A 19,104-nucleotide genomic window follows, 5' to 3' on the forward strand; every position below is an offset into this window, starting at 1 on the left:
TGGTCCCTGATCCATACCCACAATCTTATATTCACTTGACTACAATAGAAAGAGCTTTCAACAAGATGGATGCTGCTACCAGCGAGAACAAAAACCTACTATAATTAAAAACACCAGTCAATAATTTTAAGCGCAGGAATCAAACATTAATCTAAATGGACTGCTTTTCAGTAACTGGTACACCACACACACCGTGTGCTTGGAGTCAGCAGTGGGGCAGACATAAGGATGTTCCCCCCTTCTGGGCTGCCACCCTGCAGACTTCTGACCATGAGCACCTCTCTGGGATCCCAAGGATCACATGCCAAGTCCCATTTTGGCCGAGCCCTGTTTTCTATCCTAGAAAGAAAAAAAATGGAGCAAAGATTCTTTCAATAAATGAAAGGGGAATGGGCCAGAGAAGATATGGCCACCAGCTGGAGCATCTCTGAGTCCCTCTGAAGAAAAATCCGACGGCAGCCTTTGCTGCCCCACATCATCACCACCAGAGAGAGGTGGAAATGCAGTATTACTACAGGAATCCCTCTGAAGAAACATCTGATGGCAGCCTTTGCTGCCCCACATCATCACCACCAGAGAGAGGTGGAAATGCAGTATTACTTCTCAAGGGTAGTTTTCCCACTGGCCCAGCTCTTTCTCTGACAGAACAGAGTTACTGTCTATGTGCGGGGCCAAACTCTCAGCAAGCCTAAGCCAGCCCAGCTCTTACAGATCTGACCTCACAAGCATCCCATCAGGCTTCTACTTTTAGTTATCAAAGCTTCTCCAGCGATGTCTGCTTTTCTCTGCGTGTCCCACAGCAATGGGAATAGGGTGAGAACCTCTGCACGGGTACAACTCCAGCACGGGAGCTGCCTGCTTTGAAGGCAAGCCCTCTGTGCTGTGAGATTCCACCATCAGCATGACTTCTGTAGCTTGAGGTGTTATCAAGGTAACAATAAAGCAGGAACCGGCAGCACCACCCTCAGCGACTTGTTCCACTGCTGAAAATGTAAGGCAGGAATCTGTTCTCGTTTGCTTTGCCTTTACCTGAGTGAAAACTAATTGGAGTCGCCGCAGCGATGCCAGGATTGTCCTGGTGTAACAGAGCCAAAGCTGGCCCCCAGCCCGCTTCTGTGCCACAGGGAATAGCAGCAAGGATGGATTGATTAACGCTGCAGGTGCCTTGCCACGTGAACATTTTAACTTTGGCATGGGTAAATATTGGCTCAGTGATTTGTACCATGCTGCACGTCCAGCAGCACACACAATGGCTAACAGCCCCCAAACTACATCTCTTCCCATCATGAGGATTGGCAGCCTCAGCGGATGGAAAAAGCAGGCTGAAATGTTATCGTTTCAGCTACATTTGAGAAGTACCGAAGAACAATAAAAATAGGTAATTTTTCTGTCATGCTTAAAATTCAGACCAATACATTATTCACCAGCATGATCAGAGCATAATGAAGTTATCATAATGTACCATTGTTATGTATTAGTTGGATATTACAATGGCTATAAAACAAGAGATAAAATATTGACTTCCCTTTTACGGGGCAATAGAAGGCTAGATTATTTCTAACACGTAAACTCACAAGGTAATAAAAAGGGAGTTTGGGATTTAGCTTCTCTAAAGAGGGTGGAGTGAAGGATGCATTTTCAAAGTTAGATTGTTGCAACCACCAATACCAGGAAGATGCATCTCAGACTATAAAATATTGCCATAATTGCTAGAATTGCCTGAGCTTTCATAAACACATTTGTAAACAGCAATAAGAGAATTTGAGCCCATTGTGAATTGTCTGAAAAGCAATTTGTTTGCATTGAAAGCCACTTAAATGGGGGAAGAAAAGGCAACAGTAAAAATGAATGTTCAACACTCATTGCAACCAACACAACTGTTCACACACCCACTTTCTCACTCATTTTCTCAAACCTGTCAGGGGGCACAGTGCAGAATACCCAACGGACCAAGGAAGTGTAAATTTAACCATCCTGTAAAGCTTGCAATATGTTGGGAAAACTACCCTTGAGAAGGAACATTGCATTTCCACCTCTCTGGTGGTGATGATGTGGGGCAGCAAAGGCTGCCGTCAGATGTTTCTTCAGAGGGACTCAGAGATACTCTGGCCGGTGGCCTTACCTTCTCTGGCCCATTCCCCTTTCATTCATTGAAAGAATGTTTGCTCCATTTTTTTTTTTTCTGGGGTAGGAAACAGGTCTCAGCCAAGATGGGACTCGGTGTGTGATCCTTGGGATTCCAGAGAGGTGCTGATGGTCAGAACTCTGCAGGGTGGCAGCCTGGAAGGAGGGACATCCTTATTTCTGCTCCACTGATGACTCCAAACAAATGCTGTGCGTGGTATAGTCTGTAGCTTCCCAAGGCCAACAAGGTTTTTAATTCCAGAGCCTCAATGAATTTATCTTCTCTCTACCTGGAATATTCAGGCCCCTGTTTGTAGACAGGGATCACAGTTGAATATATCCAAAGTAAAAAAGCATTTTATTTCAGTGGTGAACTTCAAGATTAAATATTGAACACAAACTTGTGAATTCAGTCACTGCATCTCTTCCCCCATCCCTCAAAACTAGGCTTGCTCTAAATGTTAGAGGTTCAGCTGAAAGAGAATTCATTAGAAGGTCACCTGCGGTAGCAAAGATTGGCCTTTAAGTTCAGTAGAAAATCATTAGTACACTGTACACAGTATTTTCCACTCAGTTTAGGGAGGAAAGATGCACTTGCCATGGCTAGGGTAATAACTGGGTATGAACTTGTAGAAACTACCAAGAGAAGCAAAGTTTGCAGCACGGGACTCGGGCAAAGAGGTGCAGGGCTCAGCCAGCCCCAGCCCGTTCCTGGCCAATGTCCCAGGAGAGGCAGCAGAGCTGGCAGCAGGGATGCACTCGTACAGCTCACAAAGGCTTTTCCTTCAATAATGTCTGTCCCTTTCCAAATTTCATATTGCTTTTCATGGGCACTCAGCTTCTTAAAAAAGGCCTATATGTCTGATGGAAAAGGGAGGGTTCCTCAAAAAAAATGTGGGTTTTCTTAGTTTCTTGTTTCCATCAACACTTCACCAGACCCTGCCCCAACCTTATTTCTTGTGCTTTATCCCCCCAGCCTTGACTTCTCCATCCCACTGGGATGAAGAATCTGAATGGGAGAAGATTTAAACGATGGAGGAAGGTGAAACAACCTTGGAGCTGATCCCATGTCCATCCTGCCCTGGCTGCCCTCCTGGCCATTGAGGAGCAGCTCTGCAGGTTGTGGCCATGGGCAGCACCCACAGCCTAACCTGGCTCCGATGGCAATTAATCGGGGTCTCCACGCTGAATAAAACTGTCAGTCAGTAACGAAGGCTGCTGGCTCTGCTAACTCGGGCCACTAACGAACCACCGCCGTGCTGCGGCTGGGGACATGGAAAGCTGTCAGTTATTCGGGCCTTAAACACCGGCCTTCCCCTCGTGGAGCAAAAGGAGAGCCATGCCGTTAAAACTTTCTCCTAATTACACGTTAGGAGGTTTATGAGGGAAGAAGCTGCTGAGAATTAAGGACTGGCTGACTGCGGGTAGTGTTCCTCCTACAGAGGACAAAATTAAAACAGGGATGTATTTGTCAGAGGCGAAGGGCTGGATTAGGTGGTCCACCTGCTCTGGGTGGACCTGCTTTGGCAGGGGGGTTGGACTAGATGATCTTCAGAGGTCCCTTCCAGCCCCATGTGATTGATTCTGTGATTATCATGCAAACCAGCACCAGGATGAGAATGGGAAGTGAAGGCTGACAACCTGTCGGCCTCGGCACGTCGCTCGCGAGCGGAGGCGAACCAAAGGCCCCATGGCAGATGCCGGCAATGCAGCTGCACCCTTCACTTCGAATTTACTGACTTCTGCTGGTTTGTGTCCATGCTTGACACTGCATTCCCTCATTTGTTTAAAAATAAATAGAAAAGGGAGAAAACATAAAAACGTCGCTCAAGACACCAGAAAGGAAGCTAAAGTGAGATCTGCCCTTGGGGTGTGGGAAGTGAAAACCGGCGTTTCTGGGAAGGACAATCCCTACTTGAAGTAGACAGGTTCTTCCCCAAAACGTCTGCTGCCTTCATAGAACTGATCATCTTGGGGAGTGGAAGAAAATGCTTTCCTGACTTGTCAATGTCCTAAGCTCAAGATTTGTTGCTGATTTGAGGTTTATCCGGCCTGTTCATGCCAGCCAGAGTGCTAGAAATGTTATTATTGGAAGCATATTAAGATGCAATTCTCTCCCACTGGGCTTAAGTCATGCCCTGCTTGGGAAAAGCAAACAAACAAAACCCAAAACACATCACGGGGAGAGGAAGCAGAAATCAATATCAGCTTGTCCTGGGCCAGAGGCTGCTCCTAAGGCAACACAAGCCCTGCAGCAGATTGACCCAACACCTCCATGGCTGCTGGAGGTGACTGCAGGAGGTGAATACACACATGAAGGTGTCTTGTTCGGCAGTGATGTGTCCACGTGCACTCCTGGCAGTGTGGACCCCTAGGGCGTTACATAAAAACCACACGCTTTGTAGACAGGTGATAATTGGAAAGGAAAGCCTGTGAGAGTGCTTAGTGCTTTACAGGCCGCATGCCCACCATTAAAGCACAGTCCAGAGCTTGGATGGGGCATGGGGTTGGGAAGAGAGGAGTGAAACCAGCTTCTCCACACCCTCCGGCAGCACTGGGAACCTTAACACCATTGTGCCACTTCTGACTTTTCCTCTGCATGTAAAAACTGAGGACACGATCTGATACCCACTCTTTAGCCAGCCTAGTTGATGTCGAGGGAGCGCTTATAGTGGCAGTGACAGAGGCTGCTTAATTGCATTTCTTGTAATGCACAAGGAGCTCAAATGGAATCCATTTCTCTGGAGGCAGAGAAGTTGAAGGAAAAGAAAAACTCTTCTGTTTCTGTAATGTCTTCCTCTAGCACAGATCACTCTGGAAAAAATATTGGTTCGCCTGCTCCATCCCTGAGTGTGAGCATATTCAGAATGCAGAGGAGGTAGTCAGCCTGGTCACCTTCCATAAATCCAGGAAAGAAATGGGGAGATCAAATGAACAATCTCAGCTGCCTGCTGCCACCATTGCTAAACCCAGCAGGGCAGCAGGAGCCCTGGGAGACACAGCAGGGCACCAAAAAATTCATAGGGAAGTGACAAAAGGGGGTAGGGTTTGCCATTTCTGACAGAAAGCCACCCTCCTACTCTGATGGAAAAGTCTTGGCAGGGAACTACTGCAGGGAAAATGAGATGATACAGCATTTAACGTTTGGGGTAATGAGGCCTATAATAGATGACACTTGAGATGTGAAACACTAAGGTAGTGGTATTGCATTTAAATATTGGCAACAAGCTAAAGCTTTTCATCTGTCTGCTCAATGCCCCTTTTTTGATCTCAGAAGGATGAATATCTTTTTCTTCCTTGATTTTATGTGAAGGGCACAAGTCAACTGCTCTTCTCTTGGACAACAACTCCTTAAAAACAAAGGTTGCTCCCATCCATGCTCTACTACCCACATAAATCAACACGCAGAAGCAAAATCTTAGAATTATATTAAAACAGAAGCTGCTCTGCATGACCAGACCTGACAGGAGGAATTAGTTCCTTGCTTTTGTTAAACTCGTAATTCAGATTTCAAACTCCTCTGTGCAGAGATGAGGAAGAAAAGCAGCACAGAAAGGAAGCCGGCGCTTGGGTGAAAATAAGCAAATGTTCCAATTAGTCTGTCTCCTCTCCTGGATCACATTTCACGCTTCCTACAGCTGCAACCAGAACGAAGGATGAGAATCCAGCATACAAATGCCCAGTTCATTTGCTACAGCAGCATGAATAGGATTAAAATAATCTGAAGAGGAATTAAATGCCTCAACAGTCAGGTTGCAAGAGCGGGAGAATAAGACCTCGTCTGTGTGTTTCCAGGATGGGTGGAGTGGGGCCAGCAGGAGTGACCCAGGGTTAATGCAGCTCAGACCTGCCTTGGAGGAACTATTTTCTTCCTACTCAAAAAGAGTGGGCCACAAATCCTACATCCTTGGCCACGAACTGTAAAATACATCCAAGGGTGAGACAAGCCCAGAAACATTGGGTGAGTTTGCAGCGTCACCACGCACGGGAGTTGAATTTCCAGCTTGCAGACAATGTGTATGTGGGCTGAAGGTTTCCTGCAAAAACACTCTTTTCTCAAAAAAGACCCTGTTTAGGGAAATGTAAGCTGGTAAGTGAACTTCAATGAACAGCTTTGGTTTAACTTGCTATCTAAACGATGCTGTTCAAACAAGACAAGGTATTTTTTAGCTATGAAGAAAGAAGGGCAGAAATCAATAAGCTGATATAAGGGAAACAGAAGTGCGTCATCATCATGCCTCTAATTAAAAAAAAAACAACAAACCTCTTCATCACTGAGAAACCCCAGCGCTTTGAGAAGGTACACATTTTCCTTCCCTTTGTTTTGAAACAAATTGTCAAGCTAAATGACAGAAATTAGGAAGAAATTTTAGGGTCACAGTAGAGCCTTGCTACAGACCAAATCCTGTCAGATGCAAGTATGGAAACCTGCACCTTCAGTGATGACCACAGAAATGCAGGCAATAATTTGGTTACTGGTCTAGTTAAATGTAATTAAAATCATTGGTTTTAAATGCAAACTCACATTGAAGACACATACAAGAAACAGTTAGGATCCTTTGTATAATCACATAGATAAGCATTCATTTAATCAATACATAATCAAGCAACGTGCAAGCACCTAGAAGTACAAAAGGAAAGAACAAGCAGCCAACATGGATATGTCAAGTATAAATCATGTCTAATTTCCTTCTGTGACAGGGTAGCAGACCTTGTCAATAGAGGAGAAAGAGCAGACATCATCTATCCTGACTTCAGCAAAGCTTTTGACATGGTGACATTCAAACACGGCCTACGTGAAACAAGTATCTGGTAGATGCATCACCAGCTGCAAAACTGTACTCGGCAAATAGTTATCAACATTCCCTGTCAGAGTGGAGGGAAATTATCAAGTGAGACTACTCAGGGGTCTGGCAGCATTCACTGGCTTTCGTTAATGACTTGGTTACCAGAAAGTACGTGCTTATTGAATTTTGAGGGGTACCAAGCTGGGAGAGGCTGGGAACAGGCTGAAGCACACACCTACATTTGCATCCAACTGTGGAAATATTCTGGAAAAAGCATCAAGTAGCTCCAGTAAGACACAAATCCCAGAAGAAAAGGAGCTCTGAGAAAGCACCAAGAAAAACTGTGGTGCTGAGGGGATTTCTTCCCCTCCTCAGTGCCTTCCCTGCAGAACAAATGGGAAAAATGATGTGTATTTGGTGTTAAAGCCCTGGCCCTGTTATTAGCAGTAAAACAGTAATTTGCTGCTGTACTCTGCTGCAGAAGAGGCCAGATTTCTATCTGTGGTCCTAAAAATACAGTTTGCAAGTACTTACTGGTCCTTGCGCATGAAAGATACTGTAAGCAAAGCATTTAAGTGAGTTTTAATTATTAACTATATTAGCTCATCAGTTGGATGATTTGCCAGTGATGTAGCACACTGAAAGCCAGAGCAGCCAGGGTAATTTTCTGTGACTACTCCTAAACAGGAGAAAAATGTGCTAAACTGCATAATAAAACAGCAACGGTTTAATACTGGCTGGTAATAGTGTCCTCTCACACAATCCCATTACCTTACTGGGACGATAAACAGCCTCTCCCCTGTGGGACTGGTTTCGGGGTGGACTGAAGGAAGGGAATGCATGACACCAAGCTCTCCGTGTTTCCCATGGCTTACCTGAGGGTCGTGCCTCTATAATGTACCCCGTTGTGGGTTTTTCTCCTGAATCCCCCTCAGTCCATTGCAACGTCAGCCCAGAAGCAGATTTTGTCACCAGAATTTCCTGTGGGGAGCCAGGAGACCCTGAAGGATGAAAAGGGAATATTAAATGGTGGTGGTTATCGGAGACAGACTGCAGTATTCTTTATTTCTTCTACGGATATAGGAGGAAAATAATTATCTGGAAGTATTGGTCAACATACATATAACATAAACCATAATTGGGTTCTGAACTAAATTTTTCACTGGTTCTTGTACCAGGAGTTACATATCAATGGCTGGGGCTTACAGGTGCCTGTATTAAGAAGGAAAGAGAAAAAACACGCTGATTTTTTTTCCATTTGCATATCTGCAGCATTTGCACATTGTCACTGCTATTTCTGACTTCAGAGGTGAAACCAGCCTCAGCATTTGAGGGAGAGGTTCACAGGCACAGCCCATTCACTTGGGAAGATGCCATGGCCACGTTAGAGAGGATTCCTGCTTCATACTGTCTGTGGTGGGGCAGGAGAGTTAGACTGTGGATCCACAGTGCTGCCGTCCCACATAATGGCTATGGAAGGTATCGTGACAGAAGGAAAGCTTGTTGGCACCCAGAGGGTGGGACTGCCAAAGGTGGCTTGGATGGAAGGAGAAAATATTTCCCTGAACTGGAAAAGACACAAAATTCAGAAGTGTTGACCATTGCACTGATGTTTTGTGATTTACCAGAGAGGCCGGTGTCATTGGAGAACATCTACCTAGATTATCTGTTTATCAAAATCACCGATCAAAAAAGAAAACCAACTCTTTTGGTGCAGATGTGGAACCAAGCAGGGAATGCTGACGCTCAGCCTCTTGCTCCTCTTGACGTATCAGGACATTTGCAGACTTCTCCCAGTGCATAAGCCAAAGTGTCACAACAGAGCAATTGCAAATTCTTTCTGGTTTTACACCCATGAACTTCTGCTGGTTTCGGCAGAGTTATTCCGTTCTGACTCCACTGCAGAGCAGTACAGTCAGAATTATGCACCGTGCTGTCAGGCTGCAGCTTTGAAATCCCTGGCTGGCCCGTTTGCATTATGATTTATTCACAATGTTTTGTTTATTCACATCAGACTTCTACATTTCAGGAAAAAAACGAAACATTTTTCATGGGCAGTTGCAAAACCCACTGAATCATGTCCTGAGCTCCTGTGACTCAACTTCTCCTTGGCTTAGAAATTCAAGTTAAGCCCTGAGCGCGCTACTCCCTGCTGTTGGAGCACATTTCTATAACTGATCTGGCTTGCGACAAGGTTTTGTGGCTCCACTTACCTTCTGCTGGCCCAGCTGTGACGTTGGCTTGCAGCTCAGGTCCATAGGCGATGGTTCGGGCTTGCACTCTGAATAAATAGGTCATGCCCTTGGTGAGATCTCGGACCTTCAACCAGCGTTGCCAGTTCCCTTTAATATCCACGGTCACCACCTTGCTCACCCCTGGAACAGCCAAGCAGATTAAAAAAAAAAATAAGAAAAGGTTGCAATGCAAAAAAAGAAATGAAGTGGAGCTTATTAAATCTAGATGGCAAGTAAAATTATCTAACAGTTTGCGAAGAAAGTATTTCTTACAATTAGCAGGAGTTTAAGTAATGATAATAGCCAATTTTCAGCACTGATAAGTATAATTAGACTTTAAGCTTGATAAGTGGGTACTGACAAGAAAAAAACCTTACAATACAACTGGGAAATTACCAAGAGACTACACGCAACTTCACTAATTATTCTGGGAAGAAAGGAGGAGGTAAACGAAGAGGAGCGCGTGTTGCAGAATGCTTCCTAAGCAAGACTTTCTCCACCGCTGCTTTGCCAAATAACCTGCAACATTGCCTGGAGGAGGAAACAAGGGCCAGGTTCTTTCCTTTCGTCTTACCCTGCCATTTCCACCATTACCAAGGGAATGAGGAATGAAGGATGTATATCTCACAGGTAACTCGTGGCTATAAATGCCACTGCAATCTGGGAAGCAATCAAAGCCCTATTAGCTTGGACAAGGTTGGTCGTGACTTCCCTTTCACTCTTCTCACTCTCTAAGAATTTTCCTTTCATGGATAAATTAAAACCAGTGCTGTTGCCTTCACTGAGGTTCATAGATATTTTTACCTTTAGGTTCTCAATGCTTCATAAAGGGCAGAGCAGCAACGAGTGCATTGAAACAAAAAAATATCTAGTTTTCACGGAAATTTTCCAAAAGTCAGTCAATGGAAAGAATTTGTTTTATAAAAAATTTTACAGAAAGTTCAAATTTACAGAGTCCTTTTGGCATTTTTCTGGTTCTCTAAATGTACATAACACATTTCAAACCAAGAAGATAGGAAGTGGGAAAATGTTTTCCCCAGTAGAGAAGGCAGCTTGCTAGTTTGTCTTTCCAGAAACATGCAGAAGGAAGATGTTTTCAATCCAGATGCTCATTTTATGCAAATCAGGATGCTTCTCTCAGTTTTTATCAGTTAAATAAAGAATAATGTCCAAGCGAATTCTGTTCAAAGTTTTCTCCCAGATACAATTTATGGTTCAGGGAATCTTTCCTTGGTTAATGAGGAAGCAGTAAAAGTGCTCCCTCCTTCCCTAGGTGTATTATTTCATTTCTCTGAGACAAATCAGGAAGCATTTGTCATTTTGAAGTTCTGTTCCATAAAGAAAAAAAAAAAAGGAAACCGTTAAAAAAGGCTCCAGGGCAATTTTGTTGTCTATTATTGTGTAAAACATAACACTCTAAAGCTTAAATAATAAAAGGTCAAACAGGGAGAAAGCTGTGCTAAAGAACAGATCGCTGCTAGAAAGTTTTGCAAAATGTGCAGGTTTCAAATGGTGGCTTGTGCATGGAAAGGCAGGAGGTGTCACAACAGCGAGGATGCTCAGCCGAAAATCATGAATGTGTGAAAAGTCAAAAGATGCAGGAAAAAAAACACTCCGGGGGGGTCCAGTCCATCCATATTGTTGCGCCGTAGACCTGGCATGGAGGAACGTGAGACCTGGGGCTGGAAGAACCCTCTGGGATCGTGGGATTTGGCTCTACCTTGCTCTTTAAATAAAGGAGCTTGGCTTTTCTATTGGAGGAAAATGATGGCGTGGAGGGAGGGATTGCTTACCATGGCAAGAGAATAAATAAGTTTGCTAAAAGAAAAATGTTGGCACCAGAGCAAATGGGTAGAAACTGGGAAATAAATTTAGGCAAAAACATAGAATCTGAGGAAAAGCCCTCCCTAAGCTCCCTGCTCGCATCAGAAACCTTCTACAGGGGAAGGAGAGACAAACTGGAGTAAGAGGGAGTGCAGGCAGAGGTGGGGAAGAGAAGAAAAGAAAACAAAGGTTCTGAGGATGTTAAGTCAAATGCACACGGAGAGAACACGATCTGACACTTCCACATTTTCAGGGGGAAAAAATGTATTCTTAAACCTTGTGTAGGAATGAATAAAAGGCAGGAAATGCCCAAACAGCCCAAACCTCCTGCATACCCCGTGCACATTTCTTGGTCAGAATTTGAAATGCTTTCTGCATTAGCTCTTTGTGCTCAGACCTGCCAGCCGTAAAGGCTGAAAGTGCTTTTATTCTCATGTTTTCATTCCTGAATATAACTTTCTCAGTGCATGAGACACAGATATTCTGGCAATATAGATCTTTATTCCTTACAGAAGAAGCAAATACAAGTGATTGATATCCTTATTCCTTTGGAAAAGAGTTTAAAATGGATTGGCAATGACTGAAATTACTCTCCCTGCTGTCACGCTGCCAAAGTCGGACATCCTATTGAACTATTGGCCATCTACCAGGAATATAAAAATATTAATAAGCCCATCCACAAACTTTGTAATCTTTTCTAATTCACCTTCGGAATTAATTTACATTTGTTTTCAGAGAAATTGCCATAACCTTCTCTGTTGTTGTTCTGGCAAATTAATGAGACATTTGTGGCCACCACATTGTTGTGGTCCAGTTTAAATCTAGCGCTGGGTTAAAAACTGGGTTGAAAACTCCGTGTAAACAGACACAACTAAATCTCTACCGCAGTTATTCTCCCCTGTCAAAAGCGGCAGCGGTACCAGTGATGACTAGCACATTTGATGCCCGGGCAATCTTTGTGATAACAGAAGTGACACATGATGTGATGATAAGCAACATAAATGCGTCTGACGACTATTCTGGGATGGAGCCTACTCAGCAATTTCAAAGCGCAGCGCGGGGAGACAATCAGGCGCTCTCAGGCGGAGTTTCCTCTTCGCCCACACCAGGTAACGGTGGCAGTAAAATGACTTCTCAAATCACACAGAGTATAGTTTGTGCAAGAAAATGAGAGAGGACAGACAAAAGCTACATTCCACAATATTATAGTTCGCTGAACGGTTTTGGCAAAAGCGGAATTGTTTTACTTACCCTCTGCCACCTGGCTTCTCTTGGAAAACGGCAGAGAGCAAGTGGGAAATTGGGCAGAGATAAAAGATACTACAGTATTTTTCTGTCATTTCCCCATTAATATGTATGATCGGAGGTCTTTCTTACCCTGGACGGGAGCCAAAGGCTCATAGACTACTCGATAACCCTGCAGGACTCCATTTGCTGCTGTCGGCTCTCCCCAAGACACGTTGAGTGTAGTGCAAGTGATTTCAGAGAACGCCAAGAAGCTGGGAGCGCTGGGTGCTGAAAGGATTACAAACAGATTGAATTGCAGGAGGAGTAGTCAATCTGATATACATATATATTATAAAACATTGTTTTGTTTGCCCAGCCTAAATCTAAGGGAAACAAGCTGAGAATGGGATTTGTCAATCGTATCCAAATGTCCTCTAATCAGTCAGAAGCTCAGCCTGTCCTAAAAAAACCTTCCATAGGTACAAAGCTGAGGCCCAAAAGGAGGCAAGGAGGAAGGACACAGAAAGGAATGACCCACAGAAGGGTGGTAGGTGAGCACACAGCCTGAGGGCACACCTCCTGTTCACAGCCACCACCAAGGGCATTGCCTTTGCCCTGTCCTGGAGCGCTCCCACCACAGCCATCTCCATCACAGAAACAGCCCAGTCTGGCTGGTGGCTTCAGAAAAAAAGGAGGAATTACAAAAAGCACAATAATTCTTTCGCAGGACCATTTGGGGAATTTGTAGGCACTGGAGATGAGTTCTTTCAGATTTTCAGATGTGGCAGCAGGGGCCAGAACCAGACCCACAGACCCTCCGGGCCAGCTTGTGAAGGGACTGGTCCTTCTGCCAGTCCCATCTTGTGTCCACTGTATCATTCCCTTTCCCACATGAACCACTTACTTGATCCCTTTTCTCCCCCTCTCAAGCCCATTACAATGTAGTCACCCATCCGAAAGCTAAATCTAACCACCAGTGCTCTCCTGCATCCACCCATTTCCCTTAGCCCACTGCCCAATCATACGATGGCCATCACCAAGTCTATGCTTTGGGACAAGAGAGTGGTCCCGTACCCGCCTGGTGTGTCCTGCCCTGCGAGGGGCTGCTCCGGGGGCCGTCCCCGGCCGCGTTGAACGCGGAGATGCAGACCATGTACCGCGTGTGGCTGGTCAGGTTTTTGAGCCGGACGGTTGTCTCCGGGAGGAAAAGGACCTTCACTTTCTCCGTGTCGTTTTGGACGTCACTCTCCCAGTAATAAATCTGTTGAGACAGTGAGATGTTTCAGTATATCCTACCTCCTGGAGATTATCCAGGCATTGCAGCTATAAAAGATTGTCCGTACTTGGTGAGAGATTTTACCTTCTAAAATGTATTTTACCTTTTTAAAAGTACATTCTACTTTCTTAAAGCACATCAGGATGTTGTCACAGTCTTGCTCTAGACTCCTCCATTAAACTGGATACTAATGTTTTTCACCACGTGCCCAATCTTTTCTCTTCCTTTGGCAAATTCCCCTGAGTCCAGCGACAGCCCAGCTGAGTACATCACTCAAAACCAGAGCACAGGCTGAAGAATACGGCCTAATGACAGCAGATACGAGCTGCCAGAGTTCAGCGATGAGAGGTCAGCTTTTAAATTCTCCCCGAAATGCTAGCTGCCTGTCAGCACTGGCATCCTGGTACGACGGTCCATAACTCACCTCTGCGCACACAAGGCTTTCACCATTTGTGTTCACAGGACAGCCAAGCAAATGTCTTCCTGAGGAAGGGTAATAAAGACTTTCCCGATAGTTCCTTGAGATACTTTTCCCCATTCTTCCCTTACATAATTTTTATCCTGGTGCCATAAAATTAGGCCTTGGAGAAGTTCGTTTCCAAGAGGAAAGTGGTGCCAGCCCTACTTATTGGACAGGCCTGGCAGCCAGAGCATTACAACAGGCCAAAGCAAGCCAGAAAGTTGAGAGAATGAGCCAAGGCAAGACTCCACCTTGGCTCTACAAGCCAAGCTGTTAGAGCCATCTATATACGTACAAAAGGAAAAGAACACGAATTGATATATAAGGATGCTTGTTACTGCCAAGAAGGGATGCCAGATTATTCACATTGGCTTGGCTTTTCTTTGCTTATGGACCTAAATTCATGGAGAGAGGCAGAGCCAGACACTGAACCCAAGCCAAGCTCCAGTGTTTGTAGACTTGCCCATTTCCACTCTCTGAGGGTCCATTCTCATGCTGGAGAAACTAAACAACATGCCTCTGCAACGTGCTCATCTCCTATGAACCAAATGCAATTAATCCTATGATTTAATTTTGTTGAAGTTAAGGAAATGAAATAATTCTTCCGAAATCTGACCTGGCTCAGGCTTCTCGCTTGGAGAAAGTTCTGCTTTTCCTAATGGCTTGTGACATTGGACAGATAGAAAGCTCAGTTAATTTTCTTCAATACATTTCTTGCCCCTAGCTCTTGTGTGTCTGTTGCTTTTTGGAGCAGATATGTTGCCTGTGTAAGCGGAGCTGCCTCCTTATCTGCACACCCCGTTCCCCCACGCTCTCTTTTCTCCACAAACATCAACACGCTTTTCCTTTTCTCCCTCCCCCCTCACCCAAAATCTCATTCTCTTGGGTTTGGGATTTAGTGTCATTTTCATACTGCGGTCTGAACGCTGTTTTAATTTGCCTTATGCGGTGAGGGCAACTGTAGTTTGTAGAGCTATCTCAAGAGTAATAGCAACGCCAAGCAAGATAAATGAAACCAGTAGAAACAGGAGGATTGCCTTGTAGCCTTGGATGTTCCCATTTTGGCTGTCGGCAGGCGGGGGGTCCCAGGTGAGCTCCAGCTGGCTCGCAGAAAGGGAGTTTACTTGGATGTTCTGTGGGGCCAGGGCTGGTGCTAGAGAGAAAGGAGGACAGAAGAATTAATAGTGACAAGTAGAACTAGTTTCATATCCAGGTTGCAATTTTGCATTTGCAGAAGGAGCCAGGATGGACTCTGTTTGTGCCACAACTCAGCTACTCCCAGAGCCAGCCCCGGAGAGACCGGTGTCCCAGGGAAGGTTCAGCACATGTGGAGCCTCCGCAGGGGGTGATGTTCTGTCCCAGCAGACTGGGTTAGACCCTGAATCCACTCAATCCTGCCAGCAGCTTTGGAAAAGAAAGGAGAATTCTGTCTTTGTTCCACGGTACCGTTTGGGGCTTGCCTTTGGCAGCGACACCGTGCCCCTGACCAACCACGCTGGAAAGGAACTGGGAGCATCACAGCCTCCTACACAGCAGCCTCTTTGCAACCCTCCGAGGCTCAGGGCCAAAATACTGTCTAAAATTACCTCTCCGAACCCAGTCAGACGCTAATCAATTCAACTAATATTTTATGTATGACAAAATGACTTTTAGTTTGCTACTTGTTAGCTCTGCTTTGATTACACCTTCACAGACACACGCTGGACCTCTTTGGCTCCTGATGGCTTTTCTTCTTCGCGTTCTGCTGCGCTAGAAAACTAATCTTGGAGCACACCTGGGTCACGCCATCCTTCCCTTTGTCTGGATCCAACTCTGTGCACGTGGATTCCCTTCCCCAGCAGCCAGCGAGGCTGGTCTGTTTTCCAGCCCTGCTGCCTCTGCCTCCAGCAGGTCGTAACAAACCCACACACGTTCTGTTTACAGGAACGGTGCCGAAGTGTGTCCTGCTCAAACTCCAGAAGAAGGGAGAGAAAGGCAGGGCAAAGGGTAGGCTTCTCCTTTCTCCACATTGGCGCTGCTGTAGCCTTCAGCCAGACCACCTGAGAAAGCTGCCTCTTCTCTCTCTGCCCCTTTATGGGCCATAAATAGAAGCGATAAAACATTCACTCCTCGAGCTAGATAGCCCCGGTTATCCCTTCCTCTGGAGACTTCTTTCTTTAGAGAGAATGACCTTCATAAGTCACACTTTTCTACCAATACTCACTCCCCCCAGAGTTATAAAATAAAATAGTAATTAACACCCACTCAGCCTGACACCAACTATTTATTTTGTTCTAACTGTGTGGTTTCCATATTATCACTGCCCACCCTGCCGTTAATGGAAATGTTAATAACCAGCGCCAGGTTGTTGTGACAGATGCTTGGGCTCATTATCAGAAATTCTTATTTACCGCTCCATTAAACGACAGAATCGCACAAAAAAACAATTCAATCAAAACTAACTGGAGGTATTTTAACAGCCACATTAATAATCCAAAACATAAATAAAGTTAATGTCTTTTGCATGTTTGCCATCGGCAACTCTATTGCAAAATTATTGCTGTACAATTAAAACGTGAAAGGCAAAATTGAAAATAGCCTTTATCCCAGCGCTCAGTTAAAACTATTTGTTTATTATATTTATTTTTGTTTGTTTCCTTTTTGGCCAGATGTAGTGAATGTGACAATGACCATGGGTAAAATGGAGTTTGTTCCCAGGGGTGGACTCCTCTAATTGCTGCCCTGACCCCCCCTCTTTGCTGGAGCCACAACGGCAGCAGCCACCGGCCGGGCTGAGTGTGACACGGGGCTCTTCTGTAAAAGGACCAAAAACCTCAAGGTTTTGAGACTTTCACAGCACACGCCAGCCTGCGAGGCCAAACCGATCACACAGCAGAAACCTGAAAACACATCTCAGAGATTTGCAGATGATGGTGTGCTCGGGGAAACAGGGACACGTACAATCACAGAAGAAAATGGATCGCTTTAGCAGTGTATTTTCTTTCTAGGTAGTGACACTACTGTCTGTCCTGAACTGACAGCTTCAAAGTGCTCTCAATACCCAGGTCTGAAGCAGAGCCTACAATAGAATTTTTCTTTGGATCCCATGTGCCAGCCTGGAACAATCATTGCTTCCGAGACGCCACCATTAGAAGAGCCGGCGTGTGCAGCCCGCTGCCAGAAAAACACCGCTTTTTCTCAAAGCCTTTTTGGAGCACGTCTAAGAAACACAATGGTTAAAAACTGCCAGTGATCATTCTCCACTGACACGCTCGCTGCTGGAGCTGCACTTTTGCTGGCACGGTGGTGGAAAATTTGATGGGAGGGAAAAAAAAAAGAAGGACAATGTGGAAAAAGACATTTCTCTTCGTTTCCCCAGAGCCTCGACGAGATGCAAATTGTTTGGTTTTGTGCCCTGTGAGTCTGTCCCTCTGTTCAACTTTCAAAGGCTGATGTGTCCCTCCTCTACTAAGCACAGATTTCTTGTTGACAGCAAGGGACAGCAGGAAAGTGCTGCTGACGCTTGATGTGGCTCTGTGCAGACAGCACGTTACATTAAGGGTGAAATGAAATACTTTAAAAAGAAGGAAACACATCCCTAAAGACTCTACCTGCTTGAAACCCCAAACCATTCACTGAATGTATGGACAGCCTGTGCCAATAAAAGCAAGAGCATTTTAAAGGTGAATTCAAAAGCCTTTTACCTTCTAGGAATGCAGTTCAAGATTACTGAGCTCTGAATTTTTTCATGGCTGTTGAAATCACAAATACATAAAAAGCAAGGTTAAAGCTGCATACCTCACACTGCTTTAGGTGTTAGCGACATTATCAACTATAGTAGGAGGGACACAGACCCCTGAGGGTCCAAACGCAAGCTCTTGGCAGGTGCAAAGCATTTCACTTTCCCTAAAATAAATGTATGTATTCACTAGATGATCTTAAAGGTCCCTTCCAACCTAGACGAGTCTATGATTCTGTAATTCCACGCAGGTATCCTGCCTTGGAATCGCATGCAGATATTTGTAAACCACGCACATATCCTGCCTTGGAATCGCATGCAGATATTTGTAAACATTTCTTTTCTTATCTGATTTCAATTCACCTTTGAGAGTGTCTCCTTGAAATTTTCTCTCAGCCAAAAGGTAAGGAGAAAGGCTGAACAGGTTGTATAGTAATTAGTAAAAAGCCCATCATCACCTATGGACTGGGATGATGTTTGCATCTGCATCTAGGGACTGGCACAGGATCATGTAAAGACCACAAATCTGGCTGGAAATACAAGACAGAGTTAAAACGAGCCCGTGAAGAAAGTTACACACCTCAATCCACATTTAAACATATTAACTGCCCTCATTTTCCGGTCGTGCTGAACAGCGTCAGATCATGGTGCAGCCAATTTGAGCTTGCAAATGCTTATAACCTTTAAAGAAATGGTGCTTAAACCCCCCTGCCCCGTGGCCTCCCCGCACCCGAGCTCCGTGCGTTGCAGAAGGTTCACCTTCGTTTTTCTTGCTGCTCGCTTGGGATATTTGCTCTCTTGGCTGTGAGGGGCACCAAGAGCTTTTCATCAATATCAAACTACGATTCCTTTTCTCAGTGACAGTTGCCACGATGCTCTGGAGCACAGGTAGGCTACAAAGCCTTGTGATTCATTGGGCAAACTTAATAACTGTTTTTATGAAGCATTCCTTGCTGCCGTTACATCTGCTCCAATTTCTGGGCAGCAAAGGATTTCTCCTCTACTGGTTTTCTAATTGCTTCTATAATGCCAGCACTATGTCAGAAAATTCACAGACAAGTCTGGGACAAGACTCCCCAATACTGATGCCATTTAAATAAACATGCAGGCAGAAAACCAGGAGACAAATGCAGTGAAAGAGACGGAAGATTTTCTGCGCATCAGCTTGATCCCACAGTTCCAAACAATCCCGAGCAAATTTCTGCTTTGTAAAGACCTCTGATCCTTTTCTATCCAGCAAGCATTTTCCCCCCAGCTCATCAAAGCGTGCTTTTGTGAACAGGCCTGCTTTTACTCCCTAGTAATCAATATATTTGCATTTTGGTGTTAGCACCTAGAGGCCAGAATCTCATTGCACAATGTGTTGCATAAACACAGAACAAAGAGGCAGCTCCAGGCCTAAAAAAACCTCTAATCTGTGTGTCTACATGTTGGAATGGAGAGGAGGTGGTGGC

The 19,104-nt window shown here is 44.9% G+C and overlaps 1 protein-coding gene across 2 annotated transcripts in view; it reads right to left on the reverse strand.

Annotated features, from left to right (window-relative positions):
* Positions 1-19,104, reverse strand: part of SDK1 (sidekick cell adhesion molecule 1) — a 411,416-nt gene that overhangs the window by 21,536 nt on the left and 370,776 nt on the right. For both annotated transcript variants that reach the window (XM_014946238.1, XM_014946237.1), the window contains 5 exons: positions 14,970-15,085; positions 13,271-13,457; positions 12,347-12,484; positions 9,125-9,286; positions 7,787-7,912 (listed from right to left, as the gene is read on the reverse strand). In XM_014946238.1, coding sequence (XP_014801724.1) covers positions 7,787-7,912; positions 9,125-9,286; positions 12,347-12,484; positions 13,271-13,457; positions 14,970-15,085 — 729 coding nt within the window. The remainder of the gene's footprint in view (positions 1-7,786; positions 7,913-9,124; positions 9,287-12,346; positions 12,485-13,270; positions 13,458-14,969; positions 15,086-19,104) is intronic.

The sequence above is a fragment of the Calidris pugnax genome, unplaced genomic scaffold, assembly GCF_001431845.1.
Source record: "Calidris pugnax isolate Ruff unplaced genomic scaffold, ASM143184v1 scaffold123, whole genome shotgun sequence".
Taxonomy (NCBI): Eukaryota; Metazoa; Chordata; class Aves; order Charadriiformes; family Scolopacidae; genus Calidris; species Calidris pugnax.